Consider the following 18056-nt stretch of genomic DNA (forward strand, 5'->3'; position numbering starts at 1 on the left):
TTCCACAAGTTCACCCCACGGGTTAATTGACAGTTTTTCTTGGGCACGAGTCATGTTACTGCTCATCGCTGGCCGGGATCTCGGTCCTAGTCTCAGTCTCAGTTTCAGGTGTTGTTCCAGCCGGCCTGGTTGGAATGCGTGTGTGTGGCCAGAAGCGATTGCGTACTCCGTTTTCATTAGCAGAGATATTGTCGAGATGTGGAATTTGAACCCCTTCAGAAGAAGGCAAAGTATGAAAATCCCAAATGCTATTTGCGATTATTTGGCTTACTACGTATAGGAGATTTACTACTGGTCAGAGGATATCTTACATCAACTATTATCAATATTTTATAATAAAAGGGTTAACATTCCTCTACTTGCACATTTTGGTTACTCTATATCTTGAACATGATTTGCTTAAGGTGTTATATTGTAACATACAAATACTATTTTGTGATTTGAGGAATTGATATTGTACATACCGATCACTGGATTTAAACTGCACATGCACACATTTTGTTCTATGTTCAATTATTTCAATTAAGTATCTTTATGTCTACATATCCTTACCTATCTTTATAAGGTAAGGTAAGGTTATATATTATTCATAATTTGATTATTATTCAATTTTCCTTGAGAGTGGGCTGCAGAATCATACCGTTCACTTTGCATTTAAACGGAGTCCAACCCTAGAAGTAACGACCATAAATATTCATTTCTGCACTTAACTGGCCATGTTTCTGTGTCAGACACGAGCAAAAAATCATGGCCAAAAATGAAGAAAGGCAATTACTGCATATTCAATTGGCAAGGCACACAAAAGCACACGCACACCACTTGGCAGTGGAAAGGACTCTGGAAAAGTCACGACGCGAACTCCATTTCTCCTCGTACCGCCTCGCAATGTCATTGTTGCTGTTTTGCTGCTGCTGCTGCTGGCAGTCGCTGGTAGGCCTTGTAGTCGGCTAATTGGATTTCATTTGGGCAGAAACAATTACCGTAATAAAAGCAACAAAGACAGCAACAACAGCGCCCCATCCACGGCAATTGTAATGCAATTTTAATGCAAAACGAGAGGCGGCCAACATTTTTATTGCATTTTTACTTTTATTTCACTTAATAGCAGGCAACAACAATAACTGCAGCGGCAGCAACGACGAGGAATTGGTGCTTGGTATGAATACGAAATGATGAGGCCCAGACCACCACATCGCATTCATGCAGGGGCAGGAGGAGATGGCTAAGAGGCTGGTGGTGGTGGTTCCGACTCCAAGATGAGAACGAGATGACTGTGGGCGATGGGCGGTGGCAAGGCGGTGGAAAATTAGTATGCAGCGGCGCACTGCAGTCGGGTGGCAGACAAAACAGCAACAACCAGAACAGAACTTAGCCCAAGTGTATCTACACAATCACTGGGAGGATAGGTTGTGTCTTTCAGATAATTGCTGAAATTCAATTAGCATTAAATCGGTTAACGGCTTGTCAACTTTCTGTGAACATCTTTACATATTTAGTTGTAGGTTACTTTTTTAGAACCCACCTAAAGGATCATCGATTTGGCGTACCCGCATGATCTAAAACCTCGGAGCTCCAATATAAACATAACTTTATAGGCGAAGGATACAGGTAAAACCAACCCCTGGAATCAGATTTCCTTGCCGTCGCAACCGCCATTTGTTATCTATACAGCCCTTTTGGAGTTATAACGTCTCAGAGCTGAATATCCCCAATAATCAATGTCTGAAAAAATATAATTTAATAATTGTTTCCCGAGGTAAAACCAACTTAGCTGGAATAAATATCTCAACTTCTCTCAGTGTATGCACTGTAACCGGTGCAGCCTCAGTTTCAGTTGTTGCCACTTGACTTTATTGGCAACTTCATGGAATATTCAGCAGCAAAGTTTGGCGCAAGTGCCTCCGAATAATACCGCCCCAGGAGTCGCTCCAACCGCTCCTGCCGTTCAAAATCCTGGCAGAGCTGCCAACCTCATTTGGTATGCATTTTTATTTGGCTCATATACAAATGGCGGAGCACGGCGCGACTTTGGTTCGCCGGTGGGGTTGGGGGATGTGATCCAGATTGGTGTGACAGCGGGGCTTGTGGGGGATGCCGAGCTCTCCAGACCCAGTCTCACTTAAAATGCCAATACTGATTATAGCCATCTCTTGCGCTCCCTCTCTGACTTCAGGCAGATGTCTCACTTTCTCGCAGGATGGCGCAGCAAGGACTTTATGTGCGGTCAGGGCTGGGCTATTATTGGTGACAGTTTTACCTTTATGCGAATCTAAAATGCACACATGCTCGGGAATACTTTGTATGAATACCAAAGACACCGCCATATACGGGTAGAGATGGTCCACTAGCTACTAAATTAGGAAGGAATAAAGACTAATACCTTGCATTCCCTAACTCCTACAAAACCTATCTAGTTTCAAACTTTAAGCTTTTTAAAATCGTATCTCAAATAGCTATTCATACTTTGGCAGTACCTCACTAAATACTACCTTGCCATCACTGCTATCAGTATCTCGATATGTGGGTTGGTTCATTCGGTGATTTCCCTCAACGCTGGAAGGGTGCTTCCCTTGGTGAAATCGAACTTGAGTTCCTTTCTAGAGCAAGGCCGTCGTGATTGTTTTTCGAAACTCGATCCGTCTGTCCACACTTGACTTCGATTAGACCGTGCTGCCCAAAATGGCTCGGATGTGCTCAATGCGTGTGTTTTTGTTTTAGCCAATTGGTCACACAATTTGCCAACCAATAAATTAACGCATCAATAATTGATCAGAGTTGTGGCCTGAAGTAGGTTTAGCAGTGTGTGTGTGGTGAAAATATTTTGGCAATTTCAAGGCGAACGGGGAGAAGAGAACGGCGCCCCACGTCTCTGGTAATTTGGCTCACCCGATTGCCTAAAAGCGTCTAAAATCAGTAACTTTGGTTTCTTTCTTCTTTCTTGTTAGAGGCTGTGTTGGAAAAGATTTGAAAGCAAATCCTATGTTGAATGTAATGAATACCCTGGATCATGTAGTCAAATAGAAAGAAGCCTTTCTGACCCTGTTAAGCACATTAGGTTCTTGATCAGGATCATTGTAAGTTCGATCTATATACGTGAAGATCTCGATGACTAAGCGAGCTAAAAGGTTGACACTAACCATGCAGATTCTTTAGAATCCATATAGTGATACCGATTGACTGAGTGTCATGAGCAATAATTGTCACAGCGGTAGTGTGCAAATTTGAAAACTGTTTCTTTCCAACTTACTTGCATCTCCCTTGCACTTTCATTGTCAAAGTAAAGGGTATCCTATGGCCAAGAAACCTAACAATAGCATACTTAGTCAACTTAATCTAATAATTTTTATTATTATTCATTCAACAGTCTTATCAAAAACATGCCCTTTAATAGGAAAAGATTAAACGACGCAAAGTGATATTTGATTTGTATTACCTATTTTTTAATGTGTCCAAAAATAAAATTAACCGGTTTGTCAGTGAGATCACGAGAGCAGCTCAATTAAACATGGTCCTTAATGTAAAATGTTTGTTTCGTAAATTTCCCATCAAGAAACGGTGTGAGGGTTCCAAGGCCCCTTTAATTTCGCTATAACCATAAGGGTGCTTCTAATTAATTTCGCACCCACTCCAATCACCTTGATTTTCAGGAAGAGCTACTGATTTTATGCACCGCACTCTGGCACTTACATATGTATGTAAGCTGTTGTAACCATATAGAAATACATGAGCTCATGTTTGTTGCATGTATATGGGCATTTTTAATAAGTAACTGATTTCCTTCACGCATTTCCCACTGCCGCACAAAAGACTTCTCTTCTCCTCCGTTCAGCCCAGTGCTTTCCCCTTTCGCCCACGCGCCTCCTGGAATTCTGGCCCATTTGGTGGGTGCCGTTTTGCCCGTTTTATAAATTAAATATGCCCGCGCGCAGTTCCTGTTAAGGCTTTGGGCCGCAAACGCAAATTTGGCACAGTTTTCGGGGCCTAAATGGGTTTTCTGCGGGGAAACTGTGGGTTATTGGGGGGGTGTTCTGATTGCGATTGTCTGGATGGGCGACACACCGTTAAGCAGTTCATTTGTAGGCAATTTTCGTATGATTACGAACAGTTGCCGCACTCTCCTGCGATTAGCTCCACAATTTATGGATGCTTTGCAATGGGAAGCCATGATTTTTATTGTTTCAAGTGCTGTTTTCGGCTCGGGATTGAGTCTGCGGTAGGGTTGGTTTTGCCGGGGGTGTATGATATGTGGGTCATAAATTCGCCGAGTGCGTATCTCGTTTTATGCCAAAAATTAATTAGCTAACAGCACCGGTGTTTGATATACGGTTAAATGTGATTCCATAACAAGTAGAAACTCTCTTTTTTCCAGCCCAGTTCGAAAATATATTAGTCCATTGAACTAATTTTAATAACTGCTCTTTTAGCTTTATATTGAGGAAAATATTCAAGTTTCATATCGTTTCGCCACATAAAAATAATTAAATAAGACACGCTCGTAAAAGCCGAGCAAAACAGCGATACAGCAACTCGGAGCTTTCGTTTAGGCCACTTTGGACTTAGGCCTCCATAAAATGGCTAAACAAATGCCTCCACCGACGGGCCAGATGCCGGACAGACATTAGATATTTTGAAAGCGAATTATAACATTTAAGTGCCATTCAAATGCGGATCGTAAAAGTGTCGCTCCGTGCCTTTCCTGACTGTGGTTTCGAATCTAAGTTTCTGCAATCCGTTCGCCTGTGATTTGCATATACAAATTGGCTAAATGCATTTAATCGCCGCGATCGGGTTACAAATATTAAGCGGACACCTTCCCACATGATCCCAGCATTATTATCTCAACTACCCCAGTTAATTGCTTAATTTGTTGAGACACACGGCTCAGGCCTCCGGGGCATTAGAGCGGCCATTGGGAATTTTTACGATTCCTATTCCGAATCCGTTTTTCCAGCGACCTTTCTACCTGCCCTCGTGCCGAACTGCATATAGATTGCTGTATGCAATGGGCATGAGTCATATTCGATCTTTCTGGGATGCAATTTGCTTATCGACACTCCGAAAACGACTCGAGAAATGCGTGTCTCCTGGCGGTGGCTTCAATAATTTTATTGCTGAGGCCCTCGTAGACGGCGACGTCGCTGCAATCAATTAGCATTGTGACCTGTTTCTCTACCGCTCCCGCCTGCCGCCCAGCCCTCCTCGCTCCACGCATTCTTATCACTTTGACGCGCTTGTTAATGAACGAGCTGAGGCTGAGACCGAAACTACACTGCGAGAAATGCTCGCTTGATGCAGCGAGAATAGGGGTGCCAAGAGATACTTGATACGAACGTATTAGTTGAATTGATATATTTCGAAGATACTGTATCCTATCACTCTTGAATGTTACATTTTAATGTATCTTTGGTAGTTCCTTAAGCAATATAAGCTATAGATACTCGAAAAACTTTAGAAACTGTGTATTGACTGCTCCCCTCAAAATTAGGTATTAGAGGCAAAATGTAATGTACAGGTTATTTCTCTCAGTGCACTAACAGGCAGAACTGGGGGTCGAGACTCCCCTGGAGTGGCTTTTGTTGCCGTGCCCCTCGCCGCTCATATTTTGATGCATCGATCTGTGAGCGACTTTGTTTTGTGCTGTTATGATTATTGTTATGGCGCCGTTTCTTAAAAGCTTTTTGCTTAAAACGCATTTTAAATGTTAATTAAAATGTGTTTATTTCTTCAAGCAAATCATTAACAAGTTTCTGGCCGAGGTGTTTAATATTTAATTTGGGAACTCGTGCTCAGAATTCGATATTCGATTCGATTCACCTGGGACAACGGCGCTGAGAAATGAGTCGATGAGAAATTATAAAAAGTTCACAACTGACAATGAAACAAAAATCAAAAATCATTTTTCAAATGGCTCTGCAGATGCAAATTAGCGTATTCCACTTATTTTTTCTACGTTTTTGCTATTCTTGTCCCGTTCCGGGTATAACAAATGAAAAATTTCATCCTAGCTGGCCGTCTGTTCCCAAAACAATTAAAAACGGCAAAAGGGATGCCGGGATGGCCGGGATTGTCGGGATTGGGTCGTTCATCATGTGAAATGCACTTCGGTGAAAATGGAAAAGCTCCGCCGGAAGCGGGATTGTCTGGATAGAGAACGTGGTGGGCGGAGGGAGGCCGTGAATCACAGTTCATTAATTTCAAATGGCCTCAGCCGGAAAGCCTCGTCCAGGTGTTGGGAAATGCATCCAGCGGTCTGCAGCCCGGTCTGCTGCCAGAAAATCGCCTTGGCCAACTGACAAATGAAACTTGTTTGCTCCTCCGCCGAGTCCCAGAGCTCCGCCAAGTGGGAGTTGCACGACTGTGAGTGGGACTGCAGTCCGCGGCTAATGGTGATAGAACCACCTCGGAGTTGCGCCAGCCTCTGGCTCTTGAATATTTCAAAATGGCCGTCCTGTCATTAGCAGAAAAATGATGAACTTTTAGTCGGAGCGTTCCCAAATGGGCATAGGCTCATTCCTAAGGGCACTCAATTATATTCCAAGTTATTTCAAGTACCTGTGTGGACATTGTTTGCTTTTTAACATTGAACAGTTGAAATCGTGTTTTTGAAACACCTTAACATTTCACTTGCTAAATGTTTTTTAATCAGTTCCTATGCAATTTTAAAAGGTTTGTTTATCTAAAATACCGATTGAATTGCTGGTCGATTTAAACAAAATTTGAGCATACATTACGAGGTCTATCGTAAAACTATTTTAAACTTTTCCCAAGTACGTTAATCCCTTATTTCTATATTGATAACTTGAATATTTATGATTACAATTCAGTAATGTTTTCAATTATTTTTGGAAATATTCGAAAGCCATTACGGGTAGCCTTAAACCGCCATTAGTACCAATATCTTTGTGCAACATCGCCGGCCGAGTGACAAAGCTTGATGAATGTCTGTGCAGGCGTAAGATGTCGTCGAATCCCCCCACCGAAAATAGCCCCTTCAGACACCTCATATACCATTTTCCGTTGGCGAGACACTGCGATTGGCCAGCTTCCATTACACCCACACTTCCATCCAATTGCCCACTTAATGGATCGCAAGCGCAGTTAATAACTCTTCAAGAGAAGGCCGTAAAACTGTGCCAGCCTGGAAACTCCAAATCGGATGCTCGGACCGAACACGGGGGCAATTAAAGACTCAACCGCAAAACCGTTGTTAATGACAACTTGAGGATGGGGACTGGATCCTGTCCGCTCCAAAGCTGACCACGTGTGACAAATTGACGCTTTTTAATTTCGCCTGCACCCACACCACCGCCACCACCAAACGAAAAGTGCCACACGGATCCAGTTCCACCCTCCGGCCCCGAGTTCCAAGTTTTCAGCTGATTGATGACATCGTTGTGGTTGTTCTTGTTGCTCCGTGTGCCGCTGATGCTGATGCTGATGTCTTTAAAAAGGTGTTTTCATTTTGCATGCGAAAACAGGGACCTGATTAATTGCCTCGCACAATCGAAAGGGGTAAGAGGAATCAACCTGGACGGTGACTCTGCACTGCGAATTTTATAAGTTGCACAGAAAGAGTTTAAAAATAAAACATAGCATTATAAAATTGCATTACCTTTTAACTGCTGGATTAGACTTAATAATAGCTTATAGTTCTGAAATTATTACCTATAAATGACAAAATCAAACTTCACTTGAAATTGAATTGCTATTCGGTTGATTATCACAATTAAAATCGTCTTTATAGGCATGCCATTTTATTGGATTACATATAAAGTGTAACCTTTTTGCGCTCTGTGTATTTGCTTAACAAATGATGTGCATGTCTGGTGTGGCGATAAGTAGCCAGCGAAATGCAGTCGAGGCTCATAATAGAGTTGAAGTGGCGCTGGGGCTGCGAGCCAACCAAATCAAAATGTTAATGACACTCTCAATACAGTTATCACGGCAAGGCTCCAGCTCCAGGAGGAGATCGGGTCTCGCTGGAGACGGAGATCTGGAGACCACTTGACTGAGCCTTTTAACATTTTTGCCATACCCATCCGCGTCATTGCTGTTAAGTTGTCATTTCCATTATGACCATGTCGCTTTAGCATTTAACAAATAGTTGAGACATTTACAAGCGGCGATAAGCGGGCACACGGAGCGTATACGCATCGTTTCTCAACGGGAACGGGATTGGGAATGGGATTGCAAACGGGAATGGGCATGGGCACTCCAAATGCTCGGCGATTTGTGTTAATGTATTTATGCCCGAGAGCTAATTGATGTCGCCTTTATGTGGCGGGGCAGCGAAGTTTAGTATTCATTTGGCCAGCGTCTCCTCGCCTGTCACGCATTAATCAAAGACAGCGGCCATAAAGCCTCGTAAATATGTGAACATCCAGTCGTGGCCCACACAAAGTCCAGTCCATAATTGCCTGGCGCTTTTGACAAGCAAACACGATAATATGACAAGAGCAGTCAACGGCTCATCAGAAAAGTTATCACTGGGGCAGCAAAGGCACAAAGAACTCCGTACCGGATGTGGATGATGCGCTTGGATGATCGGCCATGGCCACGGTTACCACAGAGCCCTCGGTCTTCCAGTAATGTGTGCTGACAAGCCACTAGGCCACCAAGCTCAGTGAATGAAAGCCAAGAAAAATTGTAAAGCGATAAAGCCAGGCAACACACGGTCGTGAGTCAAACAAAGAAACCTATCGAGAACATAAATATGCATATCGAAAATGGCTTAGACAATATCAATTTGTCAGGAGATATGATAGAGGTCGGTGGAGTGAGGCCCACGAGCCACGTTGGTGGGCGTTTCCATTGTCTCACCAAATTGCCAGCGGGCAATTTGAAATCGATTTGTCATTGGGAAGGAATTGAGCCAAATCAACCTTATGGCCTGCACAGAGAAAAATTATTGTTATTTGTATACAGAGCGGTTCTTCAACTCCTGAACTACAGATGTACACTTTGGGGTAGTTTCTTTCGAAATGAAAGAAATCATTAAATGTACTGAAAGTAGCTTACCAGTTAAGCAACGATTTTAGAATTTCTTAGAATATTATCCCCTCTTTTAGTCTGTTAATACCTGAAAGTATCAATGTCTAGGTTGTGCGCTTTTCTGAGTGCCAGCGCTTCGTCTGCTCTTCATTATAAATCATTACCAGCGATCATTTCCGTGAAGCGACTTGGACCTTTTCAGGCAATGCCAATGGCAATCAGCGAAAACACTTCCGATGAGATCGGCTGCGATTGCTGACCACTTATTGCAGTTCTTCGGACAGAAAGAGATAGTTTAGCAGCACGTCCGACGTACACCTTTGCGTAATTCCCACAAAACGTTTTGTGTGAAATTGAAATTGGTTTTGTTTCGCAAGACAATTTAACCGCAAATCGAGTAAAACGATGTGCCCAGCCCCTTTTCAGCCGGCCGTTTATGGAGCCCAGGCCCATGCCCAGTGAAACTCTGAGAACGCATTCGAAATTCGAGCGCGATTTAGCATACCCTACAAAAGAACGAACTACAAAATTGGACACGGCGCATCAGGCAGACACGTTTCGTATTAAGAAAATCGGCGGGGCCGTAAAGACTTCAGGACCGGGTTACAACCTGCAATTGGCTTGGACTCGGCCATGATGGCTATGAAGTGGCCATGTCTTGGACTGGCCATCGCATTCACAGCGAATCAATTTCAAACAGCCATCCATCGTTTGGATCATCAACAAGTCAACGTCATCATCGTCGGGCCAGGGAATTGCTGATTGCCGCAAAATCATTTTTGCATTTCGAGCGGCAACAGAAACTCTTTGAGCTGATGTTGATGAAAACGATTTTAAATTATTTTATTGCAATTGCAAAATGGTATTGCCATTGCCCGACTGGTTGGCTGAGTTCGGCTCACAGCTCACAGCTCACGGCTTTCGGCCATGCCGCATGGCTATATCATTTTTTTCGCTTTTTCTGTTTTATTGCTACTCCATTAAAATTGAATTGACTTTTTGTTGTTGCTGCCTGCCGTTTCTGTTGTTGTTGAAAATATAATAATGGTTATTACGTTGAAACGATTGTGCGATTGTTGTTAAATTAAAAATTATTGATTATGCCGCATACTGGAACGGAAAAAATTTTGGTAGATAACTATGAGCATAAACATACTCAAACAAGTCTTAAATGTCGATGAGCAGGACAGCCCCCGGAAAATTAAAATACAGTCAAAATACATTTTCGACAAAGTTGGTAAGTTGGTAAATCCGTTATTACGACCGTTGGAATGAGATAAGTAAATCACAAAGAATTAGAGCATAAAAGTGTTGCGTTTTTTGTTTCACTGATGTTATAGTGTTGGGCAGCAGACATTTTGTTTATGTTGTAGAATATATAAATTTGTTTTTATAACCGTTATTGGTACAAAGAAAGGGTATACTAAATTCGCTGCAAGATATGTACGTCCGTGCGACCACGCACTCTCTTGCCTCCCATATTAACTACTGTTTTCTAGTTTTTCACTATCTGATTAAGGGGTACCTAACAGTCGCCACAATCACCGATCTCTTTTTGTAGTTGTATAGTTAAATTAAATTACTATTATTAAATTATAAAACTATATTTAGGAAATTATTCTTTCTTTTCATATTTTTTTTTTAGTAATGAACAAGCTTACACGAGTTTTAAGAACATCTTAATTATTTTACATGAATTATCATGTGGATCTACTATTTTAACTTATAATTTATCTTATAACTTCAATGTATCTTATATCTTCAAGTAATAAGTCCCAACAGCAATCTCATATTGCGCGCCATCTGGCGGCCTGTGCGTTCCCACCTTACCCGTAAGATGGCGATGTATTTCTCATGATAAAAGAGCACCCCAAGTATAGCGCCATCTAGGGAGCCATTCGTATTGTAATAAATTAATATAGTCTGGCAGCACCAGACAACGAATAGTTCGTAGTGTTGCCAGCTAAAATTGTACCAAATCAGCGATACTAGAATTTTATGTTCTAAAAAGTGCTAGGAAACACTTTTGGATATATAGTTCGATTGAAACACTGGGCGCGCATTTTAAAAACGATCGAAGTAGGTAGAGAATTTAAATTATTAAACAGGAGATAGGAATAGATTTTTGATTCATGCAGCTTATAGTTAACAGTATTTAAGCTACTAACAGGTTCACTATTGAAGTAAGATACTCGCAAGAACTTGAGAATTCCATAATTACTCCTTGATTGAATGCATAAATGAGTTATGAAGGTTTACAAACAGAAAAACGCAACATATAATTATATTGTTAAATATTTTGTTAATTTTATTATTTGTACGTAAAACAATGTAACCTAGTTAAATTATTGTACTCGTTTGACTTAAAAATATTAACAATTAATTGGACTTATAAAGATCTGGATCACGTATTGACATAAATTTACAAGATTATCAAACGAAATAAAATCGGAAACAGTTAAACAAATCACAAACAATTCAATGGAATGGCACTGGGAAGTGACGTAGCTTTTAATCGATTAAAACAACATCATCTTCATCGCTTGAGGTGCTAATGGTTTGTAATCGACGCCGTTTATTAACCGGAGCCGGAGGCACCTTACCTAGTCGACGTTGCTTTCTTCGCTCCTTTAGAATACGTTCCGCTTTCTCAAGAGGACATTCGGAGACATCATGCCCTCGTTCAATCGTTGAGCTTTCATCATCAACGATAAATGAGCATTGCATGTACTGCGAGGAATCGTCTTCCACTGGCTGAGAAAATATGTGCGATTCGTCGCGAAAAACTCGTGGAGGAGGCATCTTGAAGGCACCTGGTCTTTGAATGGGGCTCCTAGCAACGAGATGTTTTTTAGTTAGACGCATTTATAATTCACATTCGACTTACTTGAGTGCACGAAGGTAAATAGCATGAGTGTTTGTGTCGTTATGGTCCTCATCATCGCTTGAAACGATCATGGAGTCCTTCAGATATTTGCCTATGGTAGTCTCCCCTTCCTCCTCATGGTCCGATCCGCTTTTTTCAGCCTCATCCAAAATAAAGGAATTGAATTTACTACGTTTGTGTCGAGGTCTCGTTGGAGTCTTAGGCGGATCAGGCTGAAAAACATATATTAGACGTATGGATAAAATTCTAAACTTAGGGATATATACCATTTGCGTGTCAAGAATTCGCTCGTAATCATCGGACTCGCAATCCGCTTGTGTTTCCGCAACCTGTGGCTTCTGCTCCTCTTCCTCATCGGAACTTATAACAATCTTCCGTTTGGATGGACGCCGCGCAATAGGTGAATCCTCTTCGTCTTTAGGTACTGAGATGGTAGGATTCGTTGAAGTTATACGGTGCAGATTCTGCGCAGCTTTAGCCAGACGACCACGACCCCGCATTCGATTTAAATATAGATCAAAGATGCTTGGAGACTTATCCTGGATAGAAGAATTGGTGCGTTTCCGGTTCTCCGGCGAATTAAGACCTGCTGAATTTAGCGGTGGGCAAGGCAAAACCTTTGCTGCTGCCTTGGCTGCCAATTTGGCGGCCAGACTTTTTCCTTGGGGCTTCAAAGGTGACATGGAGTCAGACCCAAAGATATCTGGCGAAACGGTTCTCGAGCCATTCTCATGTAAGTTTTGATTTTCTGAGTTTTTAATCGTTCCTGTACTTGGAAGCAGTATATTTTTGTTCTGGTGGCTCACTAGCTCTAACTCCTCTGCCATTGGCTCGAGAAAGTCCTTGAAGTCATTCGCCTTTTGTTGGCTCATCAACTCCACTTCCTCCACCATCGGCTCTAGAAATTCTTTCAAGTCCTCGGCCGTTAGATCAAGGTCATCGTTGTGTGCAGTTTCTTTCTGCTGGCAGTTTTCCTCAAATTTTTCCGTCTGGTGATCTAGGATGTTCTTTTGCGACTTCCCATTTGTCTGGGAGGCTAATTCCAGTTCCTTGTCCATTGGCTCTAGAAAATCATCCAAGTCGATATCCAAGTCATCGACAATGGATTCTGCCTGTATTTTCAGATTTAAAGAGGACTTAACTTTCGTATCATCTATGCTCGTTGGATATATCTCACTATTTTCATTAACATGACAGTGATTTGATTCCCCTGAAGATTTTGCAATGGGAATAGGAGTTGATCTTTGACTTTCTTCAACGGCTCGAAAGTGATTTGTCTCAATTTTAGAGTCTACTATAGGAATAGGTGCAATTCTTTCAGTCGCTTTAATCTTCAAATCACTGGCGTTCATCAGTGAATTTAGTCGACCCAAGTTGTCCCCCAATTCACTAGCTTCCATCCCGAAATGATATTCCTCTTCAATATCGCCTTGCAGGGTTTCAAACTTTAATTTGCTCAAGGGTTTGACCCTGAGCGGCGTTGAGCTATGGGGGACAACATCCGCTTCTGGTAAGTTCAATTGCTGGCTTAGGTACATGGACTCGAATTTCACGTCTTCCTCCTGTTGATCCCACTCTTCTTCTGACCAGGAAGCTTCAATGCCACCCAGTTTCTCGTTTACTGTGGTTTCCAGATTTCGAAGCTCAAGTTTTTCCAAGAGATCTTGCTTCAGTTCAAAATTGTCCGAGTTTAGGCCATGCTCATTCAGACCCTCGAAAATCTTATCACAAATGGTATCGATCTTTTTCGGGCTCTGATTATACATTGGATTTAGTTCATCCCTGAAGCTAATCTCTGCTCCACTATTATTCCCTTGAAGAAGCTCATTCATCTGGTCCATTCCGTCACAAATGTCCAGAAGCAGTTGATAATTATTTCTAGTGCGTCGCTGTCGACTATTTAAGCGATCATCAGCTATATTCAACTCGCTCTGGATTTGCATCTTCGAATGGGTTTCCCTCAGAAATTCGGGATTACTTTTGAGTAAGTAGAGCTTTATTTGCCTGGGTAAGTGATCGTCCTGCAGATGGCTCATAAGATCCTTGGAGTCTGAAACCAATGGCTTGTTTGACTGCAGAAGGCGAGTAAGTTTCCGGAGGCGTTGCACATCTTCCTGACTGCTGGTTAACGTCGAGCTGGCCTGAGTTTCCCCAAAGAAGTTCTTCAGAGTTACGCTGCGCCGTAGGACTTGCTGTTTAACCAATTGCTGCGAAGCATCGCTCATTTGGTATTGTTTGATTCCCTGCAATATTCCGTGCTGACTCTCCGTTGGAGGGCTTTCTTTGAAGTATTTCCTTAGGCTACCAGTCTGTGCAACTGGTTGCTTACGCTTCCTGGATTCTTTCGTCTTGGCTGACGACTTCGGCTTGGGTTTCTCCTCAGCAATTGGCTCCATGTGTTTCTCCACGCATTTTGGTTGAAATTTTAATGGCACCATTCGAGGATTTTGCTTATAAAGCGAAAATTTAACAACGGACGAATTCAATAGCTTCTTGTTGATTTGATCCTTGTTGGCCAGAACATCCTTAAGTACCTGCTGTTCTCGTCCTTCGGTCACTAGCATGACCACCTCTCCATTCTTTTTCCTTCCAGTTCGCCCAATCCGCTGAATAAATCTAGTGGGATTAGTGCTGCAAATGTCGAAGCACACAATCATCTCCACCTCGCCCACGTCTAAGCCTTCCTCTCCGATCGACGTGGCCACCAGAACGTTGCTGGTGCCGGATCGAAAGTCGGTCATTATCTGCAGCTGCTGTTTCTGGGTGAGAGCGTAGCTTGCTCCAACTGTGCTGCCCTGGCCAACAAAACAGCGCGGACGGAGCACCGGTCTGTGTTGAAGGAGTAGACGGTGAATCAGCATCACGGACTCACGGTACTCGCAGAAAACAATGGCGCGGGAATCGGGGTTTGCCTAATCAAGAAAACATTTTTATTAAAAAGGGAATAAGCTTATCGGTTTCATGAAAATTATATGAAAACTCGCAGATTTATTTTTATGATATTTTCCCCCTACCTGAAAGTGTTGCACCAGCACCTGCCGCAACTTCTCATATTTGGCATGTCCAAAGTCTAGATTAGATGGCAAAGGCGGCACTTCTCCATTCGTCATGGCATGCGTGGTGTAATCTAGGGGATTGGCGCCGAGTTCTTGGCGCACCTGCTCCACCAAATTCCTCAGATTACCATCTCTGGCCAGCACAAATTTCTCTCGCCCGTCCTCGTCTGCATCGAAATTGTTGACGAAGACGCGAAGACCGTGCCGCTCCATTAGGTCCAGCGAGTGGTACATGCTGATGCACATGGCGAAGTTGCTCATTATTATGTTGTGATCCGGATGCCGCTGGCCTTGCGCTGATCGTTCGACGAAGCTTTTCTGCTCAAAGAGCAAACTATTTCTGCTTACGGTTCCCTTGTTGCCTTTAAAAATCTCCGCTTCCGTAAGCTGGCGTAGGTATGGTTCGATGATCTGCAGCAATCGTTCTCTCGGCTCCTTTATTCTCTCCTTCAGGGAGACCACTATGGTTCGAATCGTCCGCCTGTGTATGTAGGGCTGCACGTCGATCGAGGTGTCCCAGCGAACTTGCAGATTGGAAATGTATAGGTTTCGGCACACAGCTGCCACATCCTCCATGGTTCTTCCCGGTGTAGCGGACAGGGCAAGCATCCGGAAGTGCCTGTTACGTGCCATCAGACAGTCGGCCACCTGGGTGTACGCATAGCGACCTTTGGCCCGGTGCGCCTCATCCACCACTATTAACTTGATGGACCCAAAGGGAAAGCTGGATCCGCCATCAGCTTCCAGCATGTCTGAGTGCACTACCTGCGGGGTGGCGAAGAAGACCCGCTTGGAGGCCCACAGCTCAGCTCGTTTGGGTCGAGGAAGTTGGCCTGGAATAGAAATGGGACTGGAGTTTATTTTTTGTATTCAGAGCTTGTAAGGCAGTCGGCACATTCAGGTTCTTATTCTTATAACCCGGTAAGGATATGTAAATAAGCCCTTTCATTTGAACTGACCTGTTAGCTGCACCGTATCTTCAGATGGAAAGGGCATGATCTTCTGGGATGCGTGGATCTGCTGCGAGACCAGGGGCCTCGTGGGTGCCATGAACACGATCTTCCCTTTTGGATACCACCTGTAAAAGTTGTACATAACCACCGCCGCAATGAAGGTCTTTCCCAATCCCGTGGGCAACACCACCAGGGTGTTTTTGAACAGCGCCGACTGGACGATGGTTTGTTGATATGATCGCAGGGGCAGGTTGTTGGGATATATCCAGTTGTTTCCAGTGGCCATATCGAAGCCATCGCAGACTTCGTCGAAAAGTTCTCGACGTGTTACGTCGGCATCCTGAGGATCTAAACTGTGAGAGACTCATTGCTCACAGGAGTAAATACAAGTAAATACCTCGGTCTTCAGCTCTTCGTGCATCGCCAAGGCCGCCACTAGGTCTTCGTCATCGTCCATCCATTTCACATCCATGATAGCAGCAATCTTTTGATAACAACTGCTGGGCTACGATCTACATGTTTACATTGCTTTACATTGTGTTTATAACATAACATTCCGTTAGTGATGAGCTAATCGTTTCAGGTGGCGCTGTTGGTGTGGCGCGCGATATCGATCATACAAATCGTGACACGAAAACTAATTTTAGTCTGTAAAATCCTATAAAGCTGGGGTAATAAATAATAATTGATAAAATGCTTATAAATGGTTAGCTATCTAAGCAAACTTTAATCGGCTTTTTATCGCGCGGTTTCGCTGAGCCATTAAACAGTGCTATAAAATGGCGCCAAATACAAGAGTGGCAGCACTGCTCCAGATGGCGCCACTTCGTATATATTTGACGAGCACTTAAATTCAAATAAAAGTGCGCCAATTTCAAACATTTGAATTTAGTGAATAAAATTAAAATGACAGTAGTGGATCAATTTTTAGATTTTAATTTATCCGTATCAACACCATTCATTCATTGGTGAAAGGTATTTCTAAAATGCCGAAATCCTTACGAAAACGAAGACCTCACAATCTGCCCGGAAATGTCAAGCCCCATTTAATGTCGCCAGTTCGTAATTGGGCGAATACACACTGCGTTCTTTCAGATTGCCCGAGTACTTTTCGCGATATTTCTGTCGTAGATGTTCTGATTGTCTTAAATTAGGCGCTTCCAACGACCGTTCTTACATGTTTGTGTTACCCCAACAGAAATGCTTGTTATCAAAGGAAAAGCAGTACGGGTAGATACAATTGAACTGGTAGCACCATTAGGATATTTAAGAAATACATTTTAATGAATGGATTAATTAATAGAATATAACTGAATTTGAAACTATAGGCCGTGTTATATTTGGTAAATTTAATGTATGAGACGAATAATATAATTGAAATAATATACTCCCATGCTGACTAAACTCACCCTTAAATTCTGAAGTTATTCCACAAATCCTTGCCCCTGCTGCTGATGAGGGAAAACGATAATTAGCAAGCACATACATACACTTGGCCAAGTTTGACGGAAAAACATACGTAAATAGTCGCAATCTCATTTCAAAATCTCCACCTAATGAGCATTGACCGTGTGTGGGGGAATCATCTGAGTCCGAGTGCTGGATGTCATGGCCCACTCCCGCGGAAAAGCGCGGGCACCGGAGAACACTCACAAAATGTAATTATATCGCATTATTTGTCATTCCGAGCAAATGAATTGAAACAAATTTAGTGTGACAAATGAATTGTTCACTTATGTACGTACGTTCGTGTGTTTGCTAGTAGTGGGGGGCTGGGGATGGGGCGGGGCACCCCATTCGGCAGCCAACGTGAGCTGGGACAGAAATACCCGGGTACACGGGACACACTCAATTTGCTGGCTCTCTAGTCAATTTCATTTCATTTGCATGAAGTTCTCCCTCTCTTCGGGGCTCCCTCCTCATATAGACAATATATGTACATGAATGTATGAATGTATCTCGGTGTGCGTGCTATCTGTGGGATATCTGTTTGTATCTGTGGGCCATGGGCACTACGCCTTTTGCCTAATTCGGCTTTATGAGCCATGTCTAATTACCAAATGAATTGTGCAATTATTTATTTTTGTTTATTAATTGGCTGCCGCTTTAATGAGCCTAATGACCAGATATCTGAGCGTAGATTTGAGTGTCCTATGGGCACATGTGATG

General features: G+C 42.9%; 1 protein-coding gene across 1 annotated transcript; it reads right to left on the reverse strand.

Moving 5' to 3' along the window:
- Nucleotides 1–11273: 11273 nt before the first annotated feature.
- LOC6614342 (Fanconi anemia group M protein) lies at nt 11274–16447 on the reverse strand. Its single transcript, XM_032721652.1, has 6 exons — nt 16285–16447; nt 15894–16227; nt 14893–15767; nt 12145–14790; nt 11879–12090; nt 11274–11824 (listed from the first exon to the last, which is right to left on the reverse strand). Exons 1-6 carry the CDS (start codon nt 16357–16359, stop codon nt 11503–11505), a joined length of 4464 nt encoding a protein of 1487 aa, XP_032577543.1. The 5' UTR covers nt 16360–16447; the 3' UTR covers nt 11274–11502.
- Nucleotides 16448–18056: the final 1609 nt, after the last annotated feature.

This window comes from Drosophila sechellia, chromosome 3R (assembly GCF_004382195.2).
Source record: "Drosophila sechellia strain sech25 chromosome 3R, ASM438219v1, whole genome shotgun sequence".
NCBI lineage: Eukaryota > Metazoa > Arthropoda > Insecta > Diptera > Drosophilidae > Drosophila > Drosophila sechellia.